Here is a 13,273-nt window from a genome sequence, read left to right on the forward strand (position 1 = left end):
CTCTGCGCCTTTGTACCGTAGTGCTTAAGCTACTGATCTGATTTTGAAATTGATTCAGAAGCTTTTGTGGGAATGTGTGGTGGGCCATTTGCCCGTTAAGGCAAATGGCCCACCACACATTCCCACCACTGCAACTCCTGTGTCGCCAGGATCAACAGTGGTAACCAATCACGAAAACCCTTTGATATGATCTCAGGGATGCCCGAGGGACAAGCTAAATCTGTCTTGGGACCCGCAACGAAATTAATCAGAAGAAAGGTAGGAGGAGTAGGAGAAATCCAGTTTCCCTCCCCAAGCAAAGCGGGAGACAGACAAATTTTCGTGACATTAATGTCCGAATAAAGGGGGAATCACTACGGGAAAAAGGGGTCCGTTTCTACGCATTGAGTACGTCACGGTTTCTGTGGTTCCGTACGTATTATCAAAATTATACTGGCGGACAACGCGGTATTGATGATTCAGAAGCTGATAACGAACCATTGCAATACGATCGGGTTGTGTCAAGCCCAGGTGAAGGATATAACACTAAGATTGACCTGACGTAGAACGACTGAATAACGTTGGTTTCTCTAACGTAGGCCTATGAAACAATTTTAATAATGGTACAATACCACACCCAACATGCCAAGACGATTAAACCTGTCCCATCAGATGAATCCCATCAAACTTAGTAACATCCACCTCTTCATTTATGATGTATCTGCTCTCAGAAATCTTTACTCATCTCATATTTTGTTTACGCAGAATCCTGATTGATATCTTATTATTCTTTCAGGTCTTGGTCTACTACCAACGTTGAGCAATTTGAGGTAAGCAAGGACTTTAAGTTCTTTCATATTTTATAGATTTATATAATGAACTGCTTCCTAACGTTATTAAAGGTGCATTGATTTCTTAAATTTTTACCATAAACTGCGACTCGTAAGTTCCTAGAGCCTAAGAACTTCTGTATTCCATAGCCACTGATGAAAATGTTTAAATACCCTCTTGGAGACTTAAAGTTAGGTAGATAGTGAAAACAGGCATTATAAACCAATTTGATCGATTAACAGAAACATTAATAAACCAGAATCATCTTTAAAACATAAGAATCGACCAAAGACAATTAATTAAACCCAATAAATAAAATCCGGCAAATTAATGCCACTTCATAAACATGGATTTAATGAGCGAGGGATTAATATGTGTAACAAACATCTTTTTAAGCTTAGTAATACGTGGTCAGCCGTGGGCGGCGCCGCGTGCCCTGACCATGTATGGTCACAATCGTGATTAGCATCTGGTTTAAATATACGCCGGTTATTATTAGAAATATTATGTATATTATAATGCTGATTCTTATATTATACATGATGACTTGCTCGATTGGCGATTCATTCATTCATTGTGTGCGAACTTTTTAAGATGTTAAAGCCTTTTAAAGTATGCAAAAAATTCTTTGTAAAGCGTACTTTTTGTTCTTAAGAGGGCGACTAACCCCAAAAATCAAACATCGTTCTTCTCTCTTCACACTCACGCCCGTCTTTCATATGCCAGGTGAAAAAGAACGACGCGGATTCATCGCCAAATTAGTTTTTTCTCAATAACTCGATAAATATACAACATTTTAAAAATCCGCTGGGTCGATCTCTCAATGATAGAATTTAATATAATGTATTAAAATATTAACTTAGTTCAATGCGCGGTTATGGCAATAAATGAAAAATTCGTGAAAATTAGATGCATCTTTGTCATTTTTTTCTATCGAGAAAATTTTAAGATATCGTGTTTTTGCTCAGATCGAATTCTCGGAAATATAATGTAGTATCTAATTTTAGAAAATGAAACAATTCGGGGCTTATTTTCAAGTATAAAAATGAATTATAAAATTGACACTTTAGGGTTAGTCGCCCCCTTAAGTTTAGGACAATGCAGGCTGGTCATCTGATAAGAAAGAAATCTCTTACATTACGAAGAATGGTAGAGACTAGAGAATAAAAGCCTGTGGATTGCGCACATAATAATATTAGGACAATAGAAAACGACTCCTGTGTAGCTGGTCTGGTAACGACATGTTTCACTGTCACTAACACCGTGCAAGTATTATTTTCAATTAAACTTTTCCATCCAGACACGAGGCAGCCAGTCACCCTGACCTGGGCGTGCAGCTGGATGTGTTCGAGGAACAACGCGAGAGCGACGAGGCGCAGGGTCCAGGCGGGATCAACCTCAACTCCCACCTGGATGTCTTCTATGCCATATTGAAGCAGGTAAGCAGGCATGTGTTACAGCAGCAGGTTAAGATGTATTGTTACAGATTAGTATTCTAGTAGCAGGTGATGCAAATAGAAAGAAACTCGAACGTTGGGAATAAAATTACACACCATTCACCAACGCGGCAACGTAATGATAAAGTAACTATGTATTTTTCATCCCATAATAATTACATTAGAACCATAAAAGATTTTGTATAATGGTATATAAATAAAATTAAGATTAAACTTATCGATCTATGTAATTTACAAAAGGTACTATGTTTTGTTAACTTGTTAGCAATCGGCCAAACGAGCCAGTTTGGGCTACTAAATAAATAGCTTCAAATCATTATAAATTTTGCCCTCAGGTTTCGGACACACCTCAAGAGATACCATTCCTGAGCATCCTCCAGCATCTGCTACGGATAGACCCGAAAGAAGCTGTCAGCGACATCGTGTGGGACACGGCGGAGACGTTGGTGCATCGTGCCACGTTGCTGGAGACGAGGGAAGATGCTGCCAAACTGCTGCGAGCACCCAGCGTTCAGGTACCCAGGTGATCTTAGGAGGAACTTCCTCCTTATTCCTCGTGTTTGAGGATCATAATCTCGTCCTTCAACCTTCCTTCTTTTTTTCTTCTTTTCCTATTTTTCCACTCGAAGAGCATCTTAGAAGGTGGACTCATGGAATAAGATGGAAGAATTTAAAAAGAAATAGGATAAGGATTTTTTATCAGGCGATGTTCCTGCTTTTGTCGTATTTTTCGCTCACTGTGCAGGTTGGAGAAGGATAGCTGATATAATATAGTTTCAATGCCTCTCCATCAGTCAAATAGAGTTGGACAAAATATCACAGGCTATCTATAAACGTTTGACACTCATGTGGGATGTCCCGTTACGTCTTGTATAACACTCATGTTGGATAGGAATCTTGTTGGATAGGACATCTTGTCATTTCAACTCATGTTGGATAGGAAATCTTGTCATTTCAACAGTTATTACATAGAACATCCAAAACCAGCATCATCTTGCTGTGCTCAAATTCAATCCAACTAAACTGACCACAAAGGCCACTTTCAGGCCAAAATGGGCTGCACCTGTCAGCACCGCGACAGCAATGCTGCCCGGAAACAGAGTCTACAGCGGGCGCTGTCCCCGCCGCCCCCGCCGCCGGCGCCCCCGCCCGCACCCGCACCGCCTGGTAAGTCGGGCTATGGTATATCCTGGTTTATGAGACTGCACTAAGGAATACTACGCTGTAGAGTAGTGATCCGTGACGGTCAATGTTTATGAAATAGCTAAGCCACACTACGTGACACAAGATGTCAGTACGATGGAACGTGAAGTGTGGCATCTCTCCACTAAAGGATATAGTGCCGCCTAGTAGGGTCTCGCTTTAAATGGTATAGACCAGGGATGGCTAACCTTCTCGTATTATTGACCCTTTTTCTGAAGAAATCTTCAGTGAAGTCATAAACGTGCCATTCAATATTTTTTGTTATCCTATGTGTATTTCAAAATTTTCTTAATTTGGTGCCCAATACGTAGAGGAGGATCTATGACCATCATTCAATTTTGATACCAGCCACTGGTCCCAAAACTAGTTTTGGGACCAGTGGCGTGCTCTAAATCTTATGTCGCGTGCGTATAGACTATAGTATAGACTAATCATTAAATGTGATAGAGCTATACTCGTAAATCTAACTTCTATTCCAGCGTGTCCCCCATCAGTTCCGCCCCTCCCCCCCGCTCCGCCCCCTGCGCCCCCCGCACCGCCCCGCGTCGGCCCGCCCCCGCCCCCCAGCCCGGCGCCCCCGCCCCCGCCCGTCAACATCAAGCTGCCGCAGCAGGAGACCCCCATACCCAAGACCAAGATGAAGACGATCAACTGGAACAAAATACCTAGCAATAAAGTGAGTGCTCACTTGTACTTGTACTATTCGTCAATGCGTCAAAAGAATAAAGATCCCTATAAAAATCTAATCCATTCATAATTTTCAGGTAATCGGCCAGAATAACATTTGGTCTATAGTGGCGTCCAGTCATCAGAGCTCTCCCAAAGCCGAGTTGGACTGGAGCGAGATTGAAAACTTATTCTGTCAACAGGTATGTTTCCAAATTTCCAAGATCTTTTATGATTTTGCTCTAATTGTGCCTAGTTTCCTAGGTATTTTGACGGTAGCTTATCTAGTGCTATCTAGCGCTTTGAACCATTTCGCCAAACTCGTTAACCAATCAACATAAATAGCGTTGTTGATTGGTTTACGTGGAAAAGAAAACTCATGTCAAACCCTAAAAAATTGGGTATTTGCTTACTAATAATCTTCAAGCCATTTCCGTTCGTACTTCAAAGACTTTTTTAAAAGCTATTCCTATATGGTTTATCCCGTGACCACCACCAGGTACAACCAACTGGCTCAGCCGGTTCCTCGCCCCGCCTGGGCCGAAGCCCCATCTGCGACAGCTCCGGGGATCGGAAACCGAGGAAGGAGCCCTCGGAGATCACCCTGCTGGACGGCAAGAGGAGCTTGAACGTCAACATATTCCTGAAGCAGTTTAGAAGGTAATGGCAATTGGTAAATGGTTGGCCTATCAATGAAACGTTGCCTAATCTATGGTAATGTTAAAAGATATACGCCAAATGGGAATCGCTTAACGGTAAACGCTATTAGCGGCTGTGTTACGTTTTTAGTTATGGGCGCCATTTTTGCCATGACGCTACCTTTTTTTGGTCGTACCAAAAGTCACTTGACAATTACAGTCCCTTGCATAATAATTTTAGTAGTAATATCTCAAAAATGTGTGCTTCTTCTCTCATCTTCATTGTCAAGTGCAAATATTTGGACCACATTCCATCATTCCAGTTCCAACGAGGACATAATCCAGTTAATCCGCGAGGGTTCCCACGACGACATCGGCACGGAGAAGCTGCGGGGTCTCCTCAAGATACTGCCGGAGATCGACGAGTGCGAGATGCTGAAGGCCTTTACCGGCGACGTCACGAAGCTGGGCAACGCTGAGAAGTTCCTGCTGCAGCTGATACACCTGCCCAAGTAAGTGCCTGTAATATACACATAGGAAACATGTACAGAGAATCTTTCAACTTTTACTACTATGGTCTGACTTTCCCTTATTCTCACTCCAAGATAAAAGACAGTAAGAAACTTAAATCTTACCGCTGATGTCACCAGTAATTCCCAGAACTATTCTAGCTCCCTTCTAGAAACAGAAAATCCACCAAGCGCCCAGAGGTTGTCCTAAACAGATGATCAAAGGCTTCAATGATTATTTTTCAATTTACATTCCAGTTACAAGCTCCGCATAGAGTGCATGCTGCTGAAGGAGGAGTGGCCGTCCACGGCCGGCTACCTGGAGAGCGCCATCAACGCCATACTCGTGGCGGGAGATGACCTCATGTCGTCCAGGGCTATACAGGTACGACTTTTTGCTAAAAGTGGCGTCCTCTATAAAGCTATAGTGCGGCTTCACCCGCATAAAAAGAAGCTTAGGGAAAGACCACGGGAAAGGCATACCTTTACCCCGGTCTACTCGTGGTCAAGGTTGCTATATCGGTAGGGGCTGCGTCCACTACCATCTTTGAACGCAGCAGAGACCCGCATACTGTCGGATAGGACCCTAATCCCCGCAAGATGCTTAAAAGCATTTCTCGGCGCAAAAAGGGCCTTGGGAGTTAGGACAACTCTCTAAAAGTGTTAGTTTCTCATTGATTTGGCAATAAATAAATTTAAAAAAAAATCTCCGATTCATTCTGAATTCATGTCGTTATGTGATTTCTTCCAGGAGGTGCTATACATAGCCCTAATAGCAGGCAACTTCCTCAACGCGGGCGGGTACGCGGGCGGCGCCGCTGGCGTCAAGCTATCCTCGCTACAGAAGCTGTCAGACATCCGAGCTAACAAGCCCGGCATGAACCTGATGCATTATGTCGCTATGGTAAGTGGTAACATTCTGGTCAGCATCAGGGATTTGCCAACATGTTTTTTTTATCTCGACTTAGAATCGCCGATCAAATCGCACGGAATTAACATGGCATGAATCCTCAGCATGAATCGAATGTCGACTTCATAATATTATCGAACGCTTATGTCAATTCCTCACATTTTATCGGCGATTCTAGAAAGAAGCGATAAATTAAAATGTTTTGGCTAGTGGCTCTGGTCTCTTAGTCAAAATGTATTTGCTAATTTCGATAGCCAAGTTAGATGACAGAAATGTGTGGGATGTGTATTGGCGCTTGCGATGCGTTAATATCTCAAATCCTTGCAGCAAGTATCGTAAGTTTGGTTTGGTCACTTTCAGAGACAAGGAATTGCCATAAGATTGAGAAATGAGATAGATAGATTTGTAGACAGAGATAGATAGCATCATATAAGGCAATTTTGGTACCATTAAATCCCGAAATATCAAAGCAAAGTCCATAAATTATTTCGAAAATAATTTGTGGACTCTGTTGTGAATTCAATTCCAGCAAGCTGAACGCAAGAACAAGGAACTGGTCCACTTCGCTGATGACATCAGGGTCCTAGAAGAGGCGTCTAAAGCGAGCGTGGAACAACTGAACAACGAGATCAAGACGCTCTCACAGCGCATCACCAACTTGAAGCGCGAGATACAGACCACCACGCAGCAAGATATTAAAGACCAGATGGGGGATTTCCTGCAGGTTGGTTGCTGGTAGTTTTTGAGAAAGGGCACTTTTTACGAGATAAAGACTATTCTGCTGTGCACAGCCTGCCTAGCATACGCCAACGAGATATTTCACTCTACATGTTTTCTCGATGTTTGATGGTTTGTCTCTTCATCTCTATTGACCCTAGAATGACAAACATTTTTTCTCGCGTAGATCTGTCATCGAAATAACACATTTTTATAGAGTTTGGTCGAGATAATGTCGAGATTTTGACATTATGAGACGAGTAACTACTCGTCTCATAATGTCAAAATTTAATTATCTCGAGAGTGAGATATCTCGTTGGCGTATGCTAGGTAGGCAGGAAGTGTCAATAAAAGCAAGAATTTCGTGAAAATAGAAAAACGGCTTATAAAACGATTGCAGGTGGCTGAGCGCGAAGTGTCTGTGCTGAACAAGGACATGGAGGAGGTGGAACACATCAGGAAGCAGCTGGCAGAGTTCTTCTGCGAGGATCCCGTCTCCTTCAAACTGGAGGAGTGTTTTAAGGTACGTCTTAACATTCTGCTTTGACATTTGTACAGACTGTCAGTTGTTAAAGAAGCAACCAACTGTCTAGCTATCAGGGTTGCGGAGATACATGTTCCTGATAGATAGCAAAGTCTCAATAAGAGGTCTCGTTTCGAACCTTTAGGTACAGAACAATATAACGCCTTACGAACTGTTCTCAGCGACATAGGTATCCCAATTATTACGCTCCACAAACCCAAAAGAAGGGAGTATATTCCTTGTTAAAAAGGCTGGCAAACCGCTTGCAACTCTTTTGATGTGTCCTCAAGGACGGTATTCCGCTTGTCCGTTCCGTTTTATTCTTTTTTTCCTTTTCTTATAAAACTAGACAGTTCTTCGGCTTAACGATGAAACCGACCATATTATAATTTTATAACATGTCTCTAAAATTTCAGACGTTTGTGACATTCTGCACGAAGTTCCGATCAGCAGTATCTGACAACGAGCGGCGACGAGCCAACGAGGAGCAAGCAGCCGCTCGCCGTCGCGCGCGTGATCAGGCCGCTGTGGCCAGTGCTGGCAAGAGGAATGGTAAGTTGGATATAGAGGCTTCGAAACACAATCTAGCAGGGGCTAGAAATGGCAGCAGAATTGGTAAGCTGGTGTCGCAAATAAGATAAGCTTGGTCTGTTGTGTTGTAATGGTGCTGCCATTTGCACCTCCCTTGTTGGTGTAGCTTATCAAATCGTTAGTGTCAGATATTAAGTTCGAACCAGTGTTGGCAATTGGCTGTGATCATCGATAAGTAAGCACAAGACCATGTCAAAATAAAAGTCATGATTTTGGAGGGAGGTTCTGGTCCCTTGTGGACTCCACCTCTCCTCAGATGGGGATTGGCCTTGAACATCTCCAGGTGGCAAATATATACAAGACCTTGTCGAAATAACAGATGATTATGAAGGGATGTCCCTTGTGATCCCCCTTACCAGTAGTCCTATTGAATGCCATGATTTAGCTTGACCTTGAACGTGTCCAGGTGGCAGCGTTTGCAGCACGCCGGTGTCGGAGTGCGAGTCGCTGATGGAGTCGCTGCTGCTGGACATCCGAAACGGGCTCGGCCGCCGCTCGCTGCGGAAACACGACACACCCTCGCCCGGTGAGTCCCCCAGCGGTATAAGCAAAATGATAAAAAAGGGCGCGAATGTACTACCAGCACCCTGGGCACCGAAGAAATCTCGCCCAGGGCTCTGGTAGTGTCAAAACCGGCACTAAATGGCTTAATGCAGCACAGAATTTCTCAAAATTTTTGTCATTTTTAACACCCGACGAAAAAAGAGAAGTGACTGTCCATGGCGGGAAGGCAGATATTGATCTCATTTTTACTATATTTGAAATCTGATATGATCGACAGTGTTCTTAGCTATTCTTAGTCATAGTTTTTATTCGTTTATATTATTATTTAATTGAGTGTTGGTAAAAATAGCATACATAAGCAATAATAATTAATTATTGTTGAATGTCCGTTAGCAATAATTAAATTAATCATACTTGCTAAAAATACGATTGCTAATTATTCATATTATGGATCGTTATTCCTCCTCATACCTTTAAATAACGTCATCATTCCTCATATCTCTTCAGACGTGACCCCCACCGGCAGCCTACGTCGCCGCAGCCGCGCGAGTCCAGCTCATGATGACGAGGGTCTGCTCCAGTTCCTGCGAGCGTCTGCCCCTCCCGACGACACGGACCCCCGGGACAGAAGAGCCTGGGGTAGCCTGGGTATGTGTGGTGGTGATGGATGGATGGATGGGTTTGGATTTTTTGCAAGTTCAAGTTACATGGTATTGCTCAAGCTCCATAGACCATAAGACAACACAGATTTTTGTACGCAAGTATTTAAATGCAAGAGGATCATTAAGTTCATTGGTTCTGATCTATTAAAATATTACATTACTAAAATACATTATCCTATATGATAAAGTCTTTCAATTAAAAATTATTTCTCAAACTTTCTCATGTAACTTGGTCACAGACCGGTCGTGGTCACGCCGCGCCCCGGTCCGCGCGCGGCTCGACGTGCCCCGCGAGCGGACGCCGGCGCCCACGACGCCGACCACGCCGACCACGACCGCGCCCGAGCCCACGCCGGCCACACAGGATGCGACGCCCAAACCCAAGTGAGTGTCGTGTTACAAAAGTAACGTGGTCAATGGTCATACACCAGCTGTCGTGGTCACAAACCTAACTTGGTCATGCTGCTTTTTGCTTGCAGTTGAATCTATAAAATATAAAAGTAGCAATACACGGTAAACCTTGTAATTAAAGAAAAAAAAACAAATATCATAAAAACATATTCGTACCTACAGAGAATGGCGCCAAAAGATCGAGTCGTGGCTGCGTGCGAACAGCGCGGAGGAGCGGCGCGACGTGCGGGAGCGAGCGAGACGGCTGCAGAACAGACGGTCGGCGGAACAGGATTCAGGTAAGAAGTAGAAATTAGTTAAATAAAATATCTAATAATTATTAATTAGTTACTTACATAAAACAAAATAAAAAAGTGCTGCTTCTTACAATTTTTTTAGGTTGTACACTCGTCACTACAGGTTCACAAAAAAGAAACTTGTAAAAGCCTGTATAAAAAGTAGTACCTGGATGACCGAGATATGCTCGGTATAGCAAACACTTATTGACTTCGTGATACTTAATAAGGCCATCTGCTGGTCGTTAAAACAATTAGTTGCCAACAAAATAGTATTATTATTCGCCAATAGATGTCAGGAAGAGTCATATTTTTCAGTTTATCGATTATCGATAAAACACGAAGAAAAAGACATTTTCTGAAAATGATTCCTAACTAGATCGATTTATCGCCCCCGAAACCCCCTATATACAAAATTTCATGAAAATCGTTGCTGCCGATTCCGAGATTCCAATTATATATATACAAGAATTGCTCGTTTAAAGATATAAGATAACACGAGCAATGATTTCAGCTGTTACGTTTGGTGAATTAAAATCTAAGTTTCAAAACATGACCAATTACAGAGAGCGAACGCAGTACTACACTGGATCCGTTGCCGGAGAGTCGTCCGGACTGGCGGCCGGCCGTGCTGCCGGATAGCGACGTCGTGCGAGCCATCGAGGCTGTTGAAGGTAACGAACATACACAATCATTTCAACACAATAGATCCTCAAGGGCCGCAGTGACGTCAGAGCTCTAAGGATCTGCCTTCGGAAGAAAAAAAACATGCTTTTTTTTTTTTTAATGAAATAAGGGGGCATACGAGCAAACGGGTCACCTGATGGAAAGCAACTTCCGACGCCCATAGACACTCGCAGCATCAGAAGAGCTGCAGGTGCGTTGCCGGCCTTTTAAGAGGGAATAGGGTAATAGGGGAAGGTAGCGATGGAAAGGGAACGGAATAAGGGAGGGTAGGGAAGGGAATAGGGTAGGGGATTGGGCCTCCAGTAAACTCACTCACTCGGCGAAACACAGCGTAAGCGCTGTTTCACGCCGGTTTCCTGTGAGAACGTGGTATTTCTCCTGTCGAGCCGGCCCATTCGTGCCGAAAGCCGGCCCGTTCGCGCCGGCTTTCATGATGCTGGAGTGTAATAGTCTGGGCACAATAATCATCTGACGATTTTTTTCACAGACGTGCAACCGAAGCCAAAGGATAGACTGCCTTGGAGGAAGACGGAAGAAAACGAGGAAATGCGAAGACTAAGAAGACAGCGCTCGAGACCACAGATAGAATCTCCTCAACCACTCGTGTCCATTACCGAAGAAGATAAAAATAAGCTACCAGACATCAAGGTCACCGGTGCCAGGGAGAGGTTTGAAAGAGGTGACCGCGTGGAGATAGACTCGGATAACATAGAAACTCCACCCGTACAGAGGAAATTCTTCAACCCCCCACCAGAAAGAGAACCCTGTCGAAAGTTCCAGCCGCTTCCGATAAATTCGATCACGAACGACCGAGCGAATGCAGACATGCAAAACTTGTGCCAGGAGATATTAGGCGATGGGCAGTTTGATAGATTCTCTGCAGCGAGACGGACGAGGAGGTATAAGAGAAATCAGGAAGTCAGCTCTCCTGAAGAAGAGAAGAAAGTGGATCCTCCGGAGCTGATAGCTCAGACGCAGGTCATCAGACCTTCGAAATTGGAAGTCCGAGCCTCGTACGTCGAAACCTCGAAAGAGGCAGCCGTGGCGAAACCCGTCGAGGAAGTCACTAAAGATGAAAAGGAGAACCGGCTGAAGAGATGGCAGGATCGATTGAAAAACCAAAGCACCGAGAAATCCCCGACCAAAGAAAAACCGACCCAGGCCAGGATGAGGCGGCAGACGTCCATCAACCAGGAGGACGTCCAGAAAGCGATCAGGGAGCTCAAGTCTCCCACCCAGACTCCAACGGGAGTCTGGTCCAGGAGCGCCTACAGGAGATCGGCGAACGCCAAGCTGGATCGAACGCCGACCATCGAACGAACCACCTCCCCACGGATACCCAAAACTGAGCACGACGACGAAGGATTTGAAGAGACTCAGAGCTTGAACTCCGAGAGCGCATCCCAGGGCGCTTCCTCCGGATGCAACATCGAGTGCGAGTCTCCGACGCCCAAGAAGCCAGAAATCCCAAAGCTAACCAAAGAGAGGAGTACTCCTCCGCGGACGCCACTGAGCTCGCGGCCCTTCCAGAAGCGACCCAACTCCCTTCGAGTGGAAAGATCCTCCTCAAGAGCATCCCTTCGCAGCTCGAGGAGTTCCCTCAACAGTTCCACCTCAGTGGCGACGGTGAAGAAGGCCCCGGCGCCGCCGAAGCCCATCCCGAAAGCGACACCGAAGCCTCCGTCCCGTATGCCAGCTTCAAGATCCTCATCGAGTGGCAGTTCCATTGGGAACTCCCGGTCGATAGGAAAACTTCCTAACCGACCGTCAGGGTTCATGAGACCAACGCAAGCGTCTAAGGGACGAGGAACAGCAACGCAACCGAACCCAAGGTCAGCTTTCAAGTGATTTTCTGGTAATTTAAAGATGGTTTCTTGAGCAAAGTCCCTAAGCGTATGGGCGTAATTGACCGAAGTCGAGAAAAAGATGCTATTTTAATGGCGTTTCTATTATTATTAAATATTTTATCAGCCATTTAGCGATGAGTAACGTGATATTGAAACCTTTAGATACTGACAACTTTTGAAGCCAAGTCAATGTGATTAATAAATTCGTATGTGCAAAACGGCCAAGTCCAACCCAGTGTTAGTAACTTGATAAGAGAGATAGAATCTCAAAAGTATCTAAAGTTTTCGATAGTGTTTTAACAATTAGATCTGTAATTATTTTAAGCCCGTGGAGATACCATTTCAAAGAATATAAAGTGCCAGATATAAGTACGGGTAACTTGTGCGAGTATTTAGAAACTAACGTGATAATTCTAAATATTTCCATTACATTTATACACCGATATTTAGCTAAAATAAATAAAAAAAAACTAATATTTAAATAGAGAGATTTAGTAATATTTTAGGCAAAAATAGAAATTTTAACTCTTTCAACAAAATCAGAAGTGTCCGAATATTTTTTGCAACTTAGTAATTCTAAATAAAAAAATCACATTAGCTAAATGTACATTTCCGTCCGTGCCTCTGAGAAACGCACATCCAAGTCATTACTAATATAGTCTAGTATCTATTTAATATAATGATCTGATTTTTATACGTATCATAATTTCGAAAATCACAGGTTAGACAAACAAACCACGCACATATTATTGTAATAAATAAAATATAGATTAGACGACTATTATTTAAAAAAAAGTTGAAAAGAAGAGTCTTGGCTATTGTTCTGCTGTGGCACTTGTTAGTCTAGCTTGGTTGTGATAGTC

At 43.6% G+C, this 13,273-nt stretch overlaps 1 protein-coding gene across 1 annotated transcript in view; it reads left to right on the top strand.

The window, feature by feature from the left end:
* The window catches only part of LOC121735819 (inverted formin-2), a 70,746-nt gene extending 58,045 nt beyond the window's left edge, over positions 1–12,701 (top strand). Inside the window, exons 6-24 of the mRNA XM_042126781.1 lie at positions 776–809; positions 2,111–2,249; positions 2,603–2,782; positions 3,314–3,434; positions 3,950–4,146; positions 4,235–4,339; positions 4,636–4,796; positions 5,098–5,286; positions 5,542–5,668; positions 6,035–6,187; positions 6,723–6,917; positions 7,311–7,433; positions 7,850–7,985; positions 8,431–8,550; positions 9,036–9,176; positions 9,430–9,574; positions 9,764–9,879; positions 10,443–10,550; positions 11,051–12,701. Of these exons, the coding sequence (XP_041982715.1) occupies positions 776–809; positions 2,111–2,249; positions 2,603–2,782; positions 3,314–3,434; positions 3,950–4,146; positions 4,235–4,339; positions 4,636–4,796; positions 5,098–5,286; positions 5,542–5,668; positions 6,035–6,187; positions 6,723–6,917; positions 7,311–7,433; positions 7,850–7,985; positions 8,431–8,550; positions 9,036–9,176; positions 9,430–9,574; positions 9,764–9,879; positions 10,443–10,550; positions 11,051–12,411 (3,851 nt within the window). The 3' untranslated portion in view covers positions 12,412–12,701. The remainder of the gene's footprint in view (positions 1–775; positions 810–2,110; positions 2,250–2,602; positions 2,783–3,313; positions 3,435–3,949; positions 4,147–4,234; positions 4,340–4,635; positions 4,797–5,097; positions 5,287–5,541; positions 5,669–6,034; positions 6,188–6,722; positions 6,918–7,310; positions 7,434–7,849; positions 7,986–8,430; positions 8,551–9,035; positions 9,177–9,429; positions 9,575–9,763; positions 9,880–10,442; positions 10,551–11,050) is intronic.
* Positions 12,702–13,273: the final 572 nt, after the last annotated feature.

This window comes from Aricia agestis, chromosome 18 (assembly GCF_905147365.1).
Source record: "Aricia agestis chromosome 18, ilAriAges1.1, whole genome shotgun sequence".
NCBI lineage: Eukaryota > Metazoa > Arthropoda > Insecta > Lepidoptera > Lycaenidae > Aricia > Aricia agestis.